Source organism: Micropterus salmoides, unplaced genomic scaffold (genome assembly GCF_014851395.1).
Source record: "Micropterus salmoides isolate LMB-PRFRI ecotype aquatic unplaced genomic scaffold, ASM1485139v1 Ms_hic_scaffold_20, whole genome shotgun sequence".
Taxonomy (NCBI): domain Eukaryota; kingdom Metazoa; phylum Chordata; class Actinopteri; order Centrarchiformes; family Centrarchidae; genus Micropterus; species Micropterus salmoides.
In genome coordinates, this window is record NW_024041151.1 from 19,419,957 (window position 1) to 19,438,798 (window position 18,842).

At 41.3% G+C, this 18,842-nt stretch overlaps 1 protein-coding gene across 1 annotated transcript in view; it reads right to left on the minus strand.

The window, feature by feature from the left end:
- bcr (BCR activator of RhoGEF and GTPase) overlaps window positions 1-18,842 on the minus strand; it is an 86,192-nt gene that overhangs the window by 39,947 nt on the left and 27,403 nt on the right. The window contains exon 2 of the mRNA XM_038733784.1: window positions 1,450-1,634. Within this exon, the coding sequence (XP_038589712.1) occupies window positions 1,450-1,634 (185 nt within the window). The remainder of the gene's footprint in view (window positions 1-1,449; window positions 1,635-18,842) is intronic.

An 18,842-nucleotide genomic window follows, 5' to 3' on the forward strand; every position in this document is an offset into this window, starting at 1 on the left:
GTTTGAAGAGTGACGGTCCAAGGGCAAATCAAGGGCGATGGTAACTCCATTTTCATGGAGAATGTGTTGCATAGAGAATGTGTTGATGGATAATTGTTGGTTGGCTGTATAATATGTTTAACTGACTCAGATGCTGCCTCTGCCAACCCTAAACACACACACACACACACACACACACACACACACACACACAGCATTGGGTTTGCTCAGGGATTCTGCATCTAAACACAAGACTCAGCAAATCGTCTACAATCTCCTCCACCATAAATGTACCATCCTGCTTGGCGAGAACAGAATGTGTGTGTGTGCATTTGTGTACTTAAAAAAGAAGCCATTGGCTTGTGCAGCCCAAAGTAGAGATGGCATGCTGTGTGTGTGTATACATTAAAATCAGACAGAGTTCCAAGCTCACAGGTCAAAGGTTGGATGCAGTCAAGGGGACTCATCATTTATTGGTAAATTCAAGCCATGAATCAGATTGACAGGCACTCGCACACCAGCTCAGACAGTGAGCAAAGACAGAGGGGGCGGAGTAACTGATACTGCTTCATGACCATTGATGCGATTACTTCCTCCAAGGGCACAGTGGAGAGAAGCAGTATTAGCTTATTACATTCTCCACAACAATCTCTCTTTTCCTAATTGAAGACATTGCTCTAGCATGTTCATTTGCTACCCACAAATTCTTTGGTGCAAATCATAATTGGTAAATGGTGATGACAAATGAAAAAAATATATCAATTATACATTTTAAACATATCAATAATAAATAAGAGAGAATATAAACACTAGAGACAAAAAAGAAAAGCCTAAATAGATTCTGGCTGTAGCATCCATGTTTTTTATTTTATTTTTGCTGACACTGTGGTGTTGTGTGTCCTCTCCATGGTAACCTTTAAAGAGCACCAGACGTCATAGATCACTGGTTTTCTCTCCGCAGACAAGACGAGGCAAAGGAGGGAGGGTAAGAGGGGCTGATGGCAGCCATGGAAGTGATGGAGGTGATTGGTAATTCTGCCTAATACCCTGGATGAGAAAAAGCCAGACTCTTAAGGGGGATGAGTTTCTTCCCTGGATGACTGCTTCTGGGTTATCAGGCAGGGGATATTGTCCTTTATCAATCCTCTCAAATGGCAGATTTGATTTCTCATCAATTGACAGATTTTTGACAGGATTGCTCTAAGAATAGATTAGCCCACTTCCTGCACTGTATTGAGGTCAAAGTACGTAAGTATTGGCACCTACTGGCATCCATATTTGTAGAATTGAATATTTATCTGGTATTATGCTTTGTATCATTAATAGAAAAAAATCCTTAATATTAAGAAATTCATAGCTTAGGTTTGTTTATAGTCAATTTCTGCTCTTGCTGCATAACCTAAAGGAATAAAATTGCTGAGAAAATGTGGCAATGGCCAGCAGTAAGACATGGCAGGATGGCATACTGACCGACTTGGAGGACTCTAATGATCCAGAAGAGAGGGTGTCACGACTGCTGCGGCTCTTGGAGCTGAGGTGCGGTGAAGACGACGGCGAGTCATCGATGTACGGCAGGATGTCGTGGTGCCTCCGTTGCTCCTCTGCGCGGTCTGCATCGTAGCCGTATGAGGGAGGGGTCCCGGTGAAATGACCATCTGTAATAATATAGGTAATAATATACATAATCTCATATTAATATATTGGCCGGTGGGAATTCTATTAACATATACAAACAGTTTTCATTTGGATCCCTTAGAATAGTTTTCTTCAACAATTGACCTTCAACAAGTGACCAAGATACAAACTGAGCAGGACACTACAGTTAAAAAATCTACTTTCTGGTAAACAAACCTGTAACAGCGACACTGCTTCAATATAAAAATAATCTAAATAATCTAGTTTGGCATTTCTGTACTACAATTCTTCATTATTTATCAGCGGACATATATACAGAAACCAATATGTCTGCCATAAGCTAATATTGGCTGATATGTTGGCCTGGCCAATTTATCCGTCTAGCTCTAACACGCAGGTTTGGATGTATAGTTTAAACTTTGTCGAAAACTTAACGTCTAGGTTACTTACAGCCACTGTTTCAACATTTCTACTTAAATGTTAATAGTCAAAGTTATTTAAATGCTGTTGAAACAACAGCTACATGTATATGGGACACATGTAGATGTTTAAAAAAAATCCCACTGTTTAATCACATTTAACATTTTACACTTTTAACGCAGACATACAGATGTTTTGTGACCTGCAAATCAACAAATTCATGTTTCTGTGTGCGCTCAGTTATAAGAGGGACAAAGGTAGGGAGATATAAAACTGGTATTTTGCGATGCCAAACCATCTCCTGACACCATCCTTTCACATAGTTTACAGAACACAACTTTTGTAAACTTCAATCTAACCACAATTCATTATTATTACCTGTGCCTTTGCAATGCACACTGGGTAGATTCATGTCTTACATTTGGTGGAGTTCATTTTCAACACTAATTAATGCAGCTCTAGAAACTGGGGCGCACAAAATGAGCTTCCCCCTGCATCTTTGTTCACGCACTCATACAAAAACATAAAGCTGCGATATGAAGCACTTGAAGAGGCCAACTACAAACTGGGTCAAGGTTCAAATAATTTGAACACCGATTGGAGCATCTCTAGGGAAATTTTCAGCACCCTCCCTCTGACCTGCTTCTGCGGAGGGTGCCATCACTTTCTCTGAAGGAAAATAACAGCTCAGCCAGCACAAAGCGGTTTTGCCTATGATTATGTGACCTGCCCTTTACGAGGAGAGGTGGGAGAGACAGACAGAACAAGAAACAAAGGTCAGAAACTACAATTTGACTACAAAATGACTTATTTTACAAAGTCACACTCCATGGGGTGATGCATTTCATTGATGTACAAGCTGAGGTTTCCCCTAAACATGTTCTGGTGAGTTAAAATTGTTCGGCTTCCAGCAGGAGAGAGTACAGTCAGCGGTTCGGGGAATCTGGTGTGTAACAGTTGAGGGGGAAGGCATCATGCGTCTCTGAATGTCAGAGAAGACCTTTTGCACATCTCCCTCCCACTCCTACATTCAACCGAGCCGCACTTCTCAGAGAGCTTGCCGGGCCTCCTCTGTGCTGACTCATGTCAGTAACATGCCACGGCTCTTTCCAGAGTCACAGTCAAACACAAACACACAGAAAGACACTCCAGTCCACAGCAATTAAAAGAGTTCTGTGAGTTCAGAACACCTTCAGCTAACATCTACTTACATTGTATTTGTGCCTCTCTTTCATTTTGTTTTATGAATTTTTAGCTCACGCCAGCACACACACACACACACACACACACAGACATATGCTCTTAAAGTCACAGGTCACAGAGTGAGGGAAAAGAACAGCAAAAAGATAGACAGAACAATGGCAGTGTGTCCACGGCCCGTCTGACCTTCAGCCCACCCACCGCTTGCTGCGTACGCACTCGCTGCTGCCTGTGGGCGTGTGCTGCCCACTGCGCCTGCATGGACCAACGGCATCCTGCCAGGCAAAGAACAACATAGAGGCTCTGTGTGTGACTGTGTGTGTGTGTGTGTGTGTGTGTGTTTGTATGCAAACAGTCTCTTCCTACAATGCCAAACCTCACAAGAAACCAAACTGAGTGTACTACATATTCTTCATTCATTTTTAGTCCTAGTATGTGGCACTGCTTTTGCAAACCCTGCAAACTTTCCACAGACTCATAGGTTTTTGGTTTGATTAACACCTTCATTCGTTTCTTCGCTGTATCCTTTCCTAACTTGCACTGAAGTATCATTTTAGGTTAGATTGCATGTGTTTACAAAGCACATATGCACACACTCAGCCTTTAGCAGGGTGCAGCTATCTGTATTCATGCCAGTTAGCGTTACTGAATTACCAGATCTTCCCGAATTAGAGCTTGTCAACAACAAAACATTTCAGAAGACAACATGCTAACAAGAAGACAATGCACATATTAGGAGTGATTCACAGCTTGTCTAAAAATATAAGGTGTCTATGTAAAAAACACAAAGTGGAATTATTTTCCTGTTTTCCCCAACCCCACCTTTGTGTATTCATCTCAAGCTGGCTTGTTTTAATCTTCCTACAACCTTGCTTTGGAAAAATGGCCCTAGAAACACACTAAGGGTGTGTGTATTTTTGTGTTTGTGTGTGTGTGGAATGTCTTTTGTGCCCACACAGCCCTGAGGCCCAAAAATATTGAGCATCCAAACAACCATTTTTAGGCCGTAACCACCTCTTGGCTAAAAAAGAGGGCAGAGTCACAGACAAAAAACCACAATCATGAATAATAATGATAAACTGTAGAAAAATGAAGATGAAATGCCAAATGAACCACCAGCAGCTCTGACTAAACAGTGTGAGTGTGTCTTCTGGGGAATGTGAAGGTAAATAGCTCCACTTTATCTGCTTCTTACAAATAAAACAAGACAATCCAGGCGTTTTCTTTCTTCAACATAAAACAATTAATTGAGACCATTACTAGTCTTGCCTGATATAGCGTTCATGTATATTTTTCAACCATCTTAGCATAATTTACCTGTAATGGATTTGTGCATATGTAAAACGTGTGAGTGCATAACCAGCAGTTTCCAAAGTGGGAGGGTCTGAGCTTTACAAGTCCGGTTAATGGGTCACTATAGCCTGTGGTTGTCTGTCCACGTCTGACCTCATCTCGGCCCAGACGCTGCTCCTAACGTTGCCTTGAGTCAGTTCCTCTCTGCCTGCCTCTCATGCTCTTCCACTTACTGTACATCTTCTTTCTCTCCGTCTTTCGAACAGATCGCTTGTGTTTCAGCTGATTTGTGGCCTCTACAGCTGGCCTCTTCATCATCATGCTGCTCACAGATGAGCACCCCCCCCCCCATTACCCCTCCCACACCTGTTCCCCCTCAGGAAAAGAATAAAATGCAATTCCTGAGTTTTAGGCTGTCAAAAATGTGATTCATTTGAAAGAAGGGAAAAGTGAAAAAGAGGATCCCTTCAGTTCCATTAGGGTCCATGCACATTTCTCGTGCTTGGGCCCTAAAAATGACAGAAAAGTGTCTATAGAGCGGGTAAAATACTCACACACAGACACACACACTTATATCATTCAAAAAGAAAGATCCAAAAAGCAGTCCAGCTATTGATTTCTTCCTGGAGCTATTGGCAAAATAAAACAACCAAACTGCTTCAAACCACAGAAATAAAACAAACACACACACACACACACACACACGCACACACACATTCTTGTAAAATGTTTACATGGAAACAGTGTTTGGGTGGGGGAGCAAGTCTTGCTTTTCTTGCTGCAGGTGGAAAACTACACACCACGCACACTGGGAATAGCTGGTGCACCGCGGCCATAGCAACGCATGGATCTTTCCAAAACGATACCACAGGCAGTATCAGGGTGTCATGTGACACCGATATGTTGATGGGATGTCCTGTATAATAGAAAATGTGGCTTGAAATACTTCACATGGGAGCTGTTTGCAACTGTTAAATCAGTACAGCTTCTGTGTGCTGTATATGATGCCCAATCACAGGCTTTTTTGGAGCCTGACACACCTTGAAAAGAATGAATTGTGCATTTGGTTTTGTCAACAACTCTTCAACAACCTGAGGAGACAAGGGCTCGGTATCGAACCCCAATATCTAAAGACACAATTGTGCCTGGATCCCAGACTACTGAAGTATGTTTATTACCAACAGTTGGCACTGAATATCCGATTAGATTCAAAATCTAGTTTACTTTTCTTTATTTAGAAAAAGTAGAAAATGTTTGGCTCGTTTTTTTAAGACAAAATTTAACATTTGAAAACTTTGACTTCTTTTGTTAAAGGAATGTTTGTACAAATTTGGATCTAGTTAGGAGCTGGTTAGCTTAGCTTAGCATAAAGACTGGATGCACAGGTAAACAAGCATAGATATGCCCAAATGTAAAAAAAAAAAATGTAAACCATGTAACACGGTAAACCACAACTTGATGTTCTTATCCTTCTGATTTTCTACAGATTAAAACAAACATGATCTAAAGCATTATTTAGTGCTTTAGAGATGCCGAGCAGAGCCACCCAGCACTCAGACCCTCTTCAGTGCAAATAGCCTCATTAGCTACATTAAGTGTACAATTAGTTTTTAGCACTACCACATACAGTAGGCGCCTTATTGTACTTAGTGTCATTTTGAGAGGCCACTCAACACACTCTCTGTCACTATTCATTCTTTGTCTCACAATATTCCCTCCCTATATCTCTTTATTGTCATACCTCTTCATTCTGCCCTTTTCTTTGGTTGTGCCTCAGTCTTTCCTTTCCTTGCTCTCAGCCATCATGAACACAACAGCTATACACAGACATGAATGAGCTGAGCGTCTATTTTCCTCACTCATTCTCACAAATATGAGGCATTAAAAGGGTTTTCTGAGTTTAACTGCGATAAAGAGAGATGTGGCCGTCAGACAAAGAAAACAATTGTTGCCTAAAGCCCTGCAATTCTCTGTGTGGTAATGCAGGAAAGGAGGGGCGAAAGTAAAACACCAGGAAACAAGCCACTGCTGAGACAGACCTAATTATGAAAAACAACAATAAATAGAAATAAAGTGACAAATAAGAATAGAGAAGACAGAGACAATGCGACAGACTGAGAGAGCCATGAAAATAGAGAGAGAGAGCGAGAGAGAGAGAGAGAGAGAGAGCAAGCGACTCTCCAAGGAGGCATAAGATATCCTCGATAGTGAGAGCTGTCTCTCCATCCCCCATCACGCTTTCCACTCAGCGTGGCCATCATAAATCTGCCCCGGTAGCTGACGCCTTTATTGGAGGGGCCAATATAACCCCACCTCTCCCCACCTCTGGCTCTTCCTCACACACACACACAATTACAAATACATTTGCACACTTACCTTAAAGCCCCACCCAGTCCCATAGGATCCTAATGTTACGCTACAACATTCAGAGCCTTCTCTCTTAATCCCACCCCCCCCAACCATCCCCACTCTTAAATCTAATTCATATACCGTGTGCTTGTAAGGCACAGTGGATGGATCCTTAAGAGGTTAGGTCTGGACACTGGAGATAAATAGGATGCACCCCTTTCTCCCGAATAACATTGTATATGAAACACTGTACTGTACACTATGATGGAAAGGGAACTGGGGTGAGAGTTGCCGCGAGAAGAGGAAAGGAAAGAGACAGGGCACCCCTTCCCCTGAGTTCCTCCATCCCCTAAATATCCAATTTAGAGACAATTTAACCCAGAAGAGAGGGGGCTGGCAGGCGAGTGAAAGTGGAAAAAGCAGTGGAAATTAAAGTGAAGCCTCAGCTTCAGCATCGCTGGGGGAAAGACATGCCGTCAAATGAGCATGAACACAGCGTTTCTCCTGTAATCCTCCTGTGACTGCGCAGACACTTGACAGCAGTTTATTTGAAAAATGTGACTGTCTTGTCATTAGAGGGTGGACGTAGCGCTGTAAGTTGTAAGGCGGGCTGTATTCCGAAATTCCTCAATATCTGCAATTCCGGCATACAAATCTGTTTGACATTTCTACTTTCTTTCCTCCTCAGAAGATGCAACTATGGAGGAAATTGAAAATGGAATTGTTTGCATTCACTTGAGTTCCCATTGGGCACTTTGCATCATTCATAAAAACCATTCAGTGTAACAAGATTGTGAAGCAGAATGACTAAAGAGTAAAGGCATTCTTCACAGAATTGCAGTAAAAGATATTTAACAGCTTTGGATTCAATGTAACAAGGAAAGTGTGTATTGTGTTCCTATTGCTCCCTTGAGAGGACCAACGAGGACCACACATTCCCTCTATGAAGGCAGCCACTTTCTTCATCTTGTTTTCCCAATTTATCATAAATACTATTTCACCCATCATAGCAGCCTGACGTCTATCTGCTGGTGAACTCCGTGCTCCTGCTTCCTGGCATTATTAACAATACCCGAGTTGAGAAATCATAATAAACCAATTTGTTTCCTGGAGGTAATCTCTTTGCCTTAGTGATGATAATCTCTGTGGAAACGACCCAGCAGCAGCAGCAGCAGCCGGTTTCACTTATAAAGCTGGGGTGATCGCCAAGTCAAAAACGCTGCGCCTTTAAAATCAAACAATGCCCCCTGCAGTGATGCAATCATCCCTTTGTCTCCGGATGGAGGGATGAGAGGCAGAACATGAATGAAAGAAAAAAGTCAACATAGGAAAGTGCATGGCCGGAAATAACACTGCTGGAGGAAGAGTGAACAGAGAGATGGGCAGCGCAATGAGGGTATTTGTATGTGTGCGCATGCAGAGGTACTGGGTTTACTGTGTGGCTTCACAATGCTACAGCTTGTGCTATGAGCTTTTTTTCATGTTTAAATGTTTGTGTGGTTTTGTGTGTTTTCCTAAACTACTCATGGGAACAGATACCAACTGTTTGTCCATGTTTCTCCATGTCATACATCTCTGCCACAGAGAAAGAAACAATGTCAGATTATGACAGCCAGGCTGCTAGCATTAGCTTCAAGTTAGCTTCAACGGCAGTATTGCCTATGGCTGCTTAATATGCTGCTTACTGTGATCTAAATTCTTAAATATTAAAACCCACTGCAGTTGGACTTTTACCTGGAAGTTTGTTTACAGGTCTAGTGGAGGACTATGCAAAAAAAAAGTACAGTATAAAGCCTTTTGAGGCTCCAGAAGGAGCTGCAAGGATTCTGATCCATTGTTATGTAATTTAAGAAGACGCTGGTTGGGGTTGAAGACCACAAGTTTGGAAATTGTGGATTTAGAAAGAAATAACCATTCCAGGCCTCTGTAGCCCACTCTTCATCTCCTCTTGAGGCTAACAGCTCAAGGCTACATTTGCTGCTACTATCATAACAGGAGTGCAACGCTGAATTGGAGGAATACTCTTTAAAATTCTGCAGGATACTACAGAATACACTACATTATCACTACCACAGTGCCAATCATGTTTTATTAACCTCAGTCTTTTTCATCTTCAAGCAAAGTTAGAGTCAAACTTTACCAAACCTTAATTAAAGCATGTATTCTGCCACAATGATTCTTAATCTACTTAAAAGAACTTCTGAAAAGTTCAGTGTAGCAAGTAACAATTACTTTCTCCTAGTGACCAATCTGCAGAATATTCTTTTGATTAATTCATTAATTGACCACTCTACAAAATGTAAGAAAATGATGAAAAATGCCCATCAAAATTTCCCAGAGGAGACATCCTCGATTGTCTTGTTTTGTCCAACCAAGAGTCAAAAAGAGTCCAAAGTTATGCAATTTGCAAGGAGCAATGGAAATCATCATATTAAAATGTTTGGTATCAATTGTTGCAGCACTGCTGAAATTTGAATTCCCCGTTTCATCCTTACAGAGTTACACAGGAGTTTGCTGCTAGGGGATACGGTATCACTGTCATAAGTCGGGTATAAAATGTGGGAAAGTAGACAAACAGTTAGGAAATAAAACCGATAAATGATTTGATAAAAAGGAAGACAGATGAAAAGAGACAGTGCGAGGAAGACAAAAGTTGACAGGAAGGCGGGTAGCAGATATATAGTCTGCAGAAGATTATGACCCAAACACAAAAATAAACATAATTACAGAAGAAATAAACACATGGACTCAAAGATAATTATGCAACCGATCATAAAGACAGCCCCAAAGTCGGTGAATGACAAGCAGCTATATATTGTATCTTGTGTCAGCTTCCCCTCAGCACTGTGTGCTTTACATCCTCCTCTGTACTCTCCGCTGCTCTCCCTCGCTCTGTTTCAGTCTACATCTTTTGTATTCTTTCTCTCCTCCCTGATGCCGCTTCCTTTGATCACACAAGACTTTCAAGGAGAGCACTCGCCTGTCTCAGTGGACACAAGCTCAACACACACACACACACACACACACACACACACCACTCTACCCTCATCGTGCCAGACAAACCTTTGATTCCACAAGCGCCTGTCGTGTCTTCTCTGTCAACTGCTAAAGTCATTAGGAAAGAGACTCATTACCCCGACCCCCGAAGCATTATGGGGGAAATAAGCGTTCAAATTGCTCTGACTCTGATTAATAATACAGCACGCTAAATTACCCCACTCTGGAACACGAACGGCACTCATTAGACTGCGGTTTCTATGAGCAAAGATGGCAAAGTGTGATGAAAAATAGAACTTGCTTGGCTTTTAGGTTGTAAGTCAGCAAATGGTAGATGATGGGATTTTAAATGTAGGGTGATGATGATGGGTCCTATATGGTATTTACGGTGTGTGCATTGTCTTGTTCTGTGCATGAAGGCAATCACAATAATAACACATTGTTATCTCCACTTCACTCTGCTCTTTACTTTCCATTCACATTACACAACAGGAGTGCTTTCTTCCTTTAACTTTTCTTCTTCTAAATACTACCTTTGCTCAGCATCTCTTGCCCTCTGTTGCGTCTCTCTCAGCTTTCCTCTCATTTTCCTCTCTATGTTGGCCTTTGCAGGAGCCAGAGTGCGATCTCACCACGGCGGTAAATCTTGAGGGCAGACCTCAACCCTCTGACACTCTCTTTAATGCATCATGAGCACCGCAGCGATTGCGCTGCGTTTGTGTGGGTGGAGAGCAGCCTCATTAATTTATCTACACTGAAGCTGGCACTTAAATCTCCATGGCTATCTGCAAAACACTCTGCGGCCCATCATAAGTAATGTGTGGGTTTTAAATGCTGTAACGTGCTTGATAAAAATAGAATGAATGGAACTGACAGGAATGCTATATCTTTGTCTTTGTAACAGTTGTTAAACTTGATTTAAGGATACAAATACCTCACAGGCCAAAGTTTGATTTAAACAGTTTATCCTGGCTGAATTTAATGTCAAAAAGTCATGGTTACGAGAACGAAAATCTCACAATGACAACTCCTTTCACTTATGGTGGTAACGCTGGATCAACTTTTTAGAACTATTAGGCTGTACTTACGCACAGTGGTGCATTGAGCCAAATGCTAATGTCAGCATGCTAACATGCTCACATGCTTGTAACATTGGTGTTAACATCAGCTGAGGCTGATGTCATTGGTTTTACAGGTACTTGGTCATAGAACAAGGTATGTTTTTTGCATTGTCATCAATAGAGACATGTTGCTAACGTGGCTAATGAAAAAAAGACAACATTTGAATAAATAGCATACCAAAACATTATCACACAATCACTAGTGTTAAGTGTTGTCATGTGTCTGTTGCTAGAGGACAGAGGCACTCAAGGCCCCAAGCAGAGCAAAGGTTGGAGGTTAGAGGTTAATGCATTGGAGGAGTGGGGACAAAGGTCACGTGGGTTTTGTGTTGCTATGTGTCTTCACATGTGTGTGTTTGTGTATCCATGTATGCCTGGAGCAGGGGAGCTGAAATCCAATTAACAAACAGCATAACTACTTCGATCAATAAAATTACTAGCTGGGAAAAGCACCCTGGCCTTTATCAGCTATTGAAAACACACACCTACCTTTAAAAATACTGTCATTAAATCATCTGTCCTCAACTGGACCAAAGTGGCTTGAACTGATTGACCCACCGATCACTAACAAAATGATATAGGTGAGTCTTTAAATAGAAATATACCACAAAATCTGCCTGTATCAGTTCTGAAATCTGGAAGGAGTGCTATAATGTCGTGTCATGCTGCTGAGGAGGTACTATGATACGCAACATGAAGTGAAGAGGGTGGGTCTGTGGGCTGAGCACTACTTGTTTTCCACAAGTGCGTCCAGACAGACAAACTCAAAGTCGGTTACTCCTTCCCAGTTGGCAACTTTTTATAAATAGAAGTCTTTCCTTTTAAACACACATCTCATCTCTGTGTTGATCTCGCCCTGAAACTTGTAGCTACTATCATCCACATTTCATTTGGCTTTGTTTGAGCCCTATAAAGAGGCGAATGGGAAGAACATTTTGCTCCTGTTTCATTTCATTCAGTCTGACAAAGCCTTATGATGTGAAAACAAAAGTAAAAACGCCCTGAATGATTGTTTCATGTCAGTTACAGTGCACTGCCATTTGGATCTGATTTGAGACACTATGCTGACAGTTGGCAAAGATGAATGAAGAAGCAATAATACATGACAGCCCACAATATTTTGCAAATAAAGGTAGATTATCTGTCTGACAGGCCAGTGTTCAACAGGGGTCTAATTACTATTGACAAGTCATTTCTTCCATAAATGTTGTTTTACTTGTCCCACAATATTTTCATTTCCACATACATGTAATACAACTATAACTACTACGGAGCATACTATTTGGTTTCTTAGGTTACTTAGAAAATAAGCTTGATGTGATAATACACAAGCATCGAGCAGTAAATAATAATATGAAAATGCGTCATTTACACATTTTAAGGACGAGTGGTTGGCAGTGGTAAAAGTATATTCACTCATGTACTATACGTATTTGTACTTCACTTGAGTATTTCTGTTTTATACAACATTATACTCCACTACAGAGGCAAATGTTTTTATTACATTTATTTGACAGCTTTAGTTACTAGTTACTTTGCAGATTTAGATACTTTCAAAATCATAATCAATAAACACATTATGATGTGTTATTACAGATTAAGATCCAGTGAGCAGCAAGGAAGACTGTTCTGGGTTTGAACCAGCCGGCCCGGCTGGGATCTTACTGTGTTGAGTCCAAACACATACAGGTTAGGTTGATTGCCAACTCTAAATTTCCTGTAGGCGTGAGGAGTGTGAGCGTGAATGGTTGTCTGTCCCGAGGTGTCAGCCCTGACTGGCAGTGTGCTTCTTGAAACTGCATACAATAATTTTTATGTACTTCATACAGTAGTAGACATTCAATGAGCGTGTGTTCCCGGCATTATTTCATCTCTAAGGCACATCGCATCATCCCCATTACAATCCCCTGTGAGTCCTGTAACACAGGTTATGCTGCACTCCTGCTGCTATTGGTGCTGAGCTTGTTTCTTTGAAACCAAATCAAACCCTCAGGACCCCTGCTAGGCCTTACAGCCAAACAAGTGAACGTTTGCCTCTGTATAATATACTGCAGTTAGCTTTATATAGCCAATACAACCAGCTTACAGGCATCCAAAGCCATTTTAATATTCAAATATGACATCATTATTATGGTAAGTTTGACAGTGGGTGGTTACATAAAAAAAAATCTGACATAAACTGATGGTTTAATTTGCTCATTTGAGACATGGCAGGATATTATTAAGAACCACAATGAGTATTTTGAACAAATATAAATCTTCCTTCTTTGGTGTGATGTGTTTCCTGTCAAACCAGGATGTGACATCTGCGGGGTGGGCTCATTCGAAACCGTTTACCAATGGGATATCACTTCATCATTATAATTTTATTGTGTGGGAATGGATTGTTTTATTGAGCAAACTGGTACAATATGAGGTACCCACTGACAATACACTTACTTTGTGTACACATATAAACACAAAAATGCACAATATTTGTACCATTTGGCATTCAATGTTCATTAAGTGTATGCCATATAAAAAACAAGCTGAAAAAAAAAGTAATTTCTGATTGATTTTCCTGTATATGCAAGAACCCGTTGCTTTAGAAATGCAGCACTATAACACGCTCAAGCACTAAGAAAATCATCAAAATCAAAATCAAACTGAAAAAAACTTCACTCAGTTTACCTCCCTGTCCCCTTTCTCACTGCTCCCGGCTCAGACATCCCAGCCTGCAGCGGTGCTTATCATCGGCAAACAGCAGAACGAGCACAAAAGGTCCCAATCTGCCTAATCTCTGGTCAAACACAAGCCACAGCATCATCGCTGCTCAGGGCAATAAACTGCTGCTTTATTTCGGAGCTGTTCTGGGGACACGCGTTAGGACTTTGCTAAACAGACCGTAGAGATTTGCCAAAGCCCGTCTCCAGGGGAACTGTTGCCCGGGTTACCGCAGCCAACAGGAAGAGCATTTCATTTGTGATTAGATAACATGTCAGGATACAGAAGAGGCTTTTATTATGCTACTTAGGAAATATAACCAGAAGGAGCAGAGTATCCCACGTAAATATCTATTGAAGCCCTAATTTGAACAAAAAATACAAACAACAACGCAAACCGTAAATCCCACTGAAAGACTGGTGTTTGGCTCGTGGACACTTCAAAAGCAAATTTGGTCGCTTATACCATACCTGCCAACCCTCCCGTTTTTCCCGGGATAATTCCGTTTTATACCGTTCTATCCCGGTGTCATCCCGTTTCAATATTTTATCAAAAATCTCTGGTATTTTTAACCTCTCTAAAAAATTTTAAAATACTTTTACTTCCCTTATTTTCAAATCACAATGTTGACAGGTACGGCTTCTACACATATAGATCTAACCTGCCTTATCATTTGTTTCTTGACATCTACCTGAGCAGCTCTCTGAAGAACCAAATTCCAACTGCAACTGAACCAAGAAAATTATGGTAAGCATGCTACCTTCGAAACAAGGAAGGTGAGCTGTCATTTTAACATCCTTCCAATGCATTTCTCACCCGATCTGATGGTTGCCATGGAATTTCTGTGGCCTTCTTCTCTAATCTTCTCCTCCGCCCCCTTTCTCGCCTTCGCCCTCTTTATACTGGCACTGGGCCAGGCTGACTGTACGCCAGTTTCAGCGTCCCAGCATCAATTACCTGAACCCAAGCAATCACATATTCCCAGAATGGCTCTAAAACCTACACACACACACACACACACACACACACACACACACACACACACACACACACACACACACACACACAGCCGGATCAAATACACATTTGTATTAGAATATATCCACACTTTCAAAAACATAGACTCTCCGCTTTCCTCTATTCATGTGTTCACACACGCACAGTTTCACAAAATGAGGACAGTGAATAATTAGGGAGATGAAAAAAAGAGTCAGTGCCTACACAGACAGTCATTTCAATTATCTCTATTCCTCTGGCTGTCTGGCTGCTTTCTCTTGAAGGTTATGGGCTCAGCTCACCACAGTCTCATCTGGGACTTAGTCATGAGGAGCCAGTTTTGATTCCCCTCCTTGCAGGATCCGATGCTAGATCTCAACACTGTGTCTCCACCCCGCCTTTCCCTCTACAAGTGACAGCTGTCTGGACCAGGAAAAACAATCCATACTGTATAAACCTTAGAAATGCTTGCCTGACAATGATAAACATTTATTCTCAGGTTTCTAAGAAGGATAAAGGGTTTTTGACAGATTCCACAGTACTCTTGATGTTAAGACCAACAATGGCTGGCAGCCAAGCCAACTGCATGGCATTTCTGGTCTCGTTACGGCTGCACTGTGATATGATAAACAGGGATGTTTGAATGAAGCAACCTCCTCTCCACCCCTCACTCCCACACATAAATCCTCCCAGGTATTTACTGGATGCATTCAGCCCAGGCCCGGTCTCCTTGGCAACAGGACCTAGCAGGGAGACACAGGAAGCTCTCGGTAGACCTGTGTATGTTCGTGTGTGCTCTTTATCTGCTTCCCTCTGGAAACTCATGCAGGCACACTGCCCTCCCTGGCTTTGCCGCAAGGACACGACTCATAATAAACCAATGTCACGCTGACAGTTAACACCTACACATCAACACAAGCCAACGTAGGAAATATGTTCAAAACAGGAAAACAAAAGCAAACATACTGTAAGTGCTTTCTATCAACTATACATCCATGTCATTCAATCAAGAGACAGCACACAATCTTTAAAACCGCTGACTTACTTTTGCCATTTTTTGCCATCTTCAGTCCAAAAATCTGCTGATTTGTGTGAATATTGCCGGGCGCCATCTTGAATATTGCGCAATACCTGGGAGCTGCGTGCCCGTCTTCTCTGGCCTTTTTCTGCAGAGAGAAGTGCTGCTTCGGAACACCCGGCCTTTTTCGCAGCCTGGTAGCCGACCCGTCGTAGCTACATGGACATCCAGGGTATCAAATGAAAGGTCTGCTGCCCTCTGTGGGATGTTCCGTTCTCTAGTTACATGCCTGTAAAGCATGGGAGTGCTTTTGGTCACAGGAATATTGATGAATATTCACTGTTTTTGTCAAGATTTCAATGTTATGTTATTTGGAATGCGGTTGTATGGACATAAATAGGTTAAATGAAGGTTACATTTTCTGGTATCAAGGAAAGTAAACATAATTTTAAGTTGGGTTAGGGCATTAACAATACAGAGCATGTATTTTTATCTATACTACCATGATTACAGCCAATTTTCATTGTATTTTGTTATTTGTTAGATAGTTTTATATATATGTGTGCAGGACATAAAGGTAACTGCATGGTTCTGTAATAATAAAGTAATAAAGAATCTGCTTATATATCCTTTGGGCAATTACCTGCGTAGTCTGAAATAGCAGTTAGTGAGTAAGCAAAGACATTAGAGGGCTGCCATGTAACCATATATAGAGTGGATCATTTGAGTGGTCATTGTGTGTTCATTTTCTCACACACATAGCGGCTGCACCTCTCTGAAAAATTTTAAACATGCAGTTTGAGCTTTTCCTACACTTTGAAGACTGCGATGAGGCTACAAAAACAGTGGGAGAGATACAGTCACGGTGCTAAAAGGTTAGAAACTCGAGAAGGCGGTTCAAAGTTGAAATTTTTTTAACTTTTTTACCACAGTGTATTGTGTGTTGCTTATACAGGAGGGAAATGAACGACTGGCCTCCAAAATAAACTCTCTCTATAGAAATCTGTGGAATATTTGCTCATAAAATCTGTGTCTTGCTAAATTGTGAACAAAACATGAGACAGAAAAAGTGACATGCAAGGAAAGGAACGGGGGTTGACAGAAAGTAAGTGAGAGAAAAAACAGACACAAGAGAGATGAGACGAGATAGGAGCCTCTCAGAAGCATTAACTACTTAGAGAGAGAGACGGTGAGGGAGGCAGTGTGAATTAGTGTCTTTCTTCTCCGGCGCCTCGAGGGAGGAATGATATATTCAATTTGGGTTAAAAGAATGCGTTTAGAAAGGAAACACTGCGACGGGCCCGGAGTGCATGCGAGACACGGATTGGAGGATTAATGCCTTTTCTGTGTTTCTCCACTGGATGATAATTGAGAGATTCAGGACTTGAGCTTTTACTGAGCCAGATCAGAGCTACAAGCTGTCACTGAAAACTATAAACATGGCCAGTAGGGAAGCTGACTGTCACTCAAAATTATTTTTTTTTTAAAAACTAAAACCCCCCCCATCACCTTCAGGAGGAAGAAAACCATAACTCCGCTCACCACATTTTATCTTTTCAATCACATCAGTCTCGTTCTCTCACATCTCAAAACGTCCTACTAATCATTTCATTGCTCTCCCCTGACTCTCCTCCCCTTTCAACTCTCTCCCTCTTTTTCTCTGGGATGGGGACTGATATTGAGGTGCCAGTTACATGGCCTGCTAGGGTAACATTAGCCTGCTTATGTAACAAGACACTACAAGCAGGGGAGAGTATGGCACCACGGGTTGTAGCGCTGCTCATATGTATGCATGGGAGTACGCCCACGGGTGTCATTTAACTATAGTGCATTATGAGAGAGCAGTAGAGCATATAAGCACTTTTAAAGCTTCAATTCCTACAGGCAATCTGAAAGCTAATATTGGTTTTGCTCCGCTGTACCAAACGATTTTGACTCAAATAATGCAAAAACAAGCACTTGCTTTGTGATAAGCTGCAACCTATTTGACTCTGTGTAACTAAACAGGGAGATGAAGTGAAAGCAAAACTTCTGGGTTCTATTCCAGAAGTAAGAAAACCTCATTTAAAATCAAGTTGATATTTGATAGTAACTCAAATAGCTAAAAACATAACATTGCTCAACAGTACATTATGCAGAGTACTCTGTTTGTCAGTAAATTAAAAAACAAAGATGTAACACTGTACTTAATAAATAGAGAGAGAGAGAGAGAGAGAGAGAGAGAGAGAGAGAGAGAGAGAGAGAGAGAGAGAGGTGATTAATGGGAATGGGCAGGTGGATGTTTACTAGACAGCAGAGAGAGTATGGTTGGATATCATAGATCAAGAAAAAACAGTTACGATAATGTAGTAGGGAACTGTAGTTTTCTAATGTTGACTAATGCATTGTTGTGTGAGAATTAAAATTCTAATGGCAAGTGATTAGTGAGTAGTGGTGAGTAGTGATTTATGTAAGAATATCTAATGTTGACTAATGCATTGTTGTGTGAGAATTAAAATTCTAATGGCAAGTGATTAGTGAGTAGTGGTGAGTAGTGATTTATGTAAGAATATGGATTGTAAACCGCAGGACCACATTTAAGAAAGACTGACTGAAAGAAATAATTACTGAGTTACAGAAGCTAGAAGCAGGCTTGTCTTAATGACTGATTACTCAGCATGTCATTTGCATGTGTGCTCCTAGTACTCCCCATCTTCCAACAAAAGCAACCTTCATATAACACTACAGGAGACCTGTCTTACTGACAATAAGCAGAATAATAAAGGCTAACCCAGAAGTGGTATCAGGACTTCAGCTTTCTCTACAAAGTACCTGTTTTGCTGCCTCTATAGATCCTATTCTATGTATTCCACTGCTCTTTTAGTGCATACAGGGTTTCTGACTCTTTCAGGAGCGGCAGGCAGACCCTTTTGATGGACTAAGACGAAAAAAATAAAAACTGAACGGAGCTAAACTAATAATACATACATCAGGAGTGTTCGCCACAGTAAGGCGAAACATGATGACAGCACAGCAGGTCCTTGTACTCATTCAGACAAAGTCCGATTTCCCCATGGAGTGTAGGCGTCCTCAAATTCTGTGGAAACGACCTCCTTTGGTGTCAGTGTGTGTGTGTGTGTGTGTACAAAGTG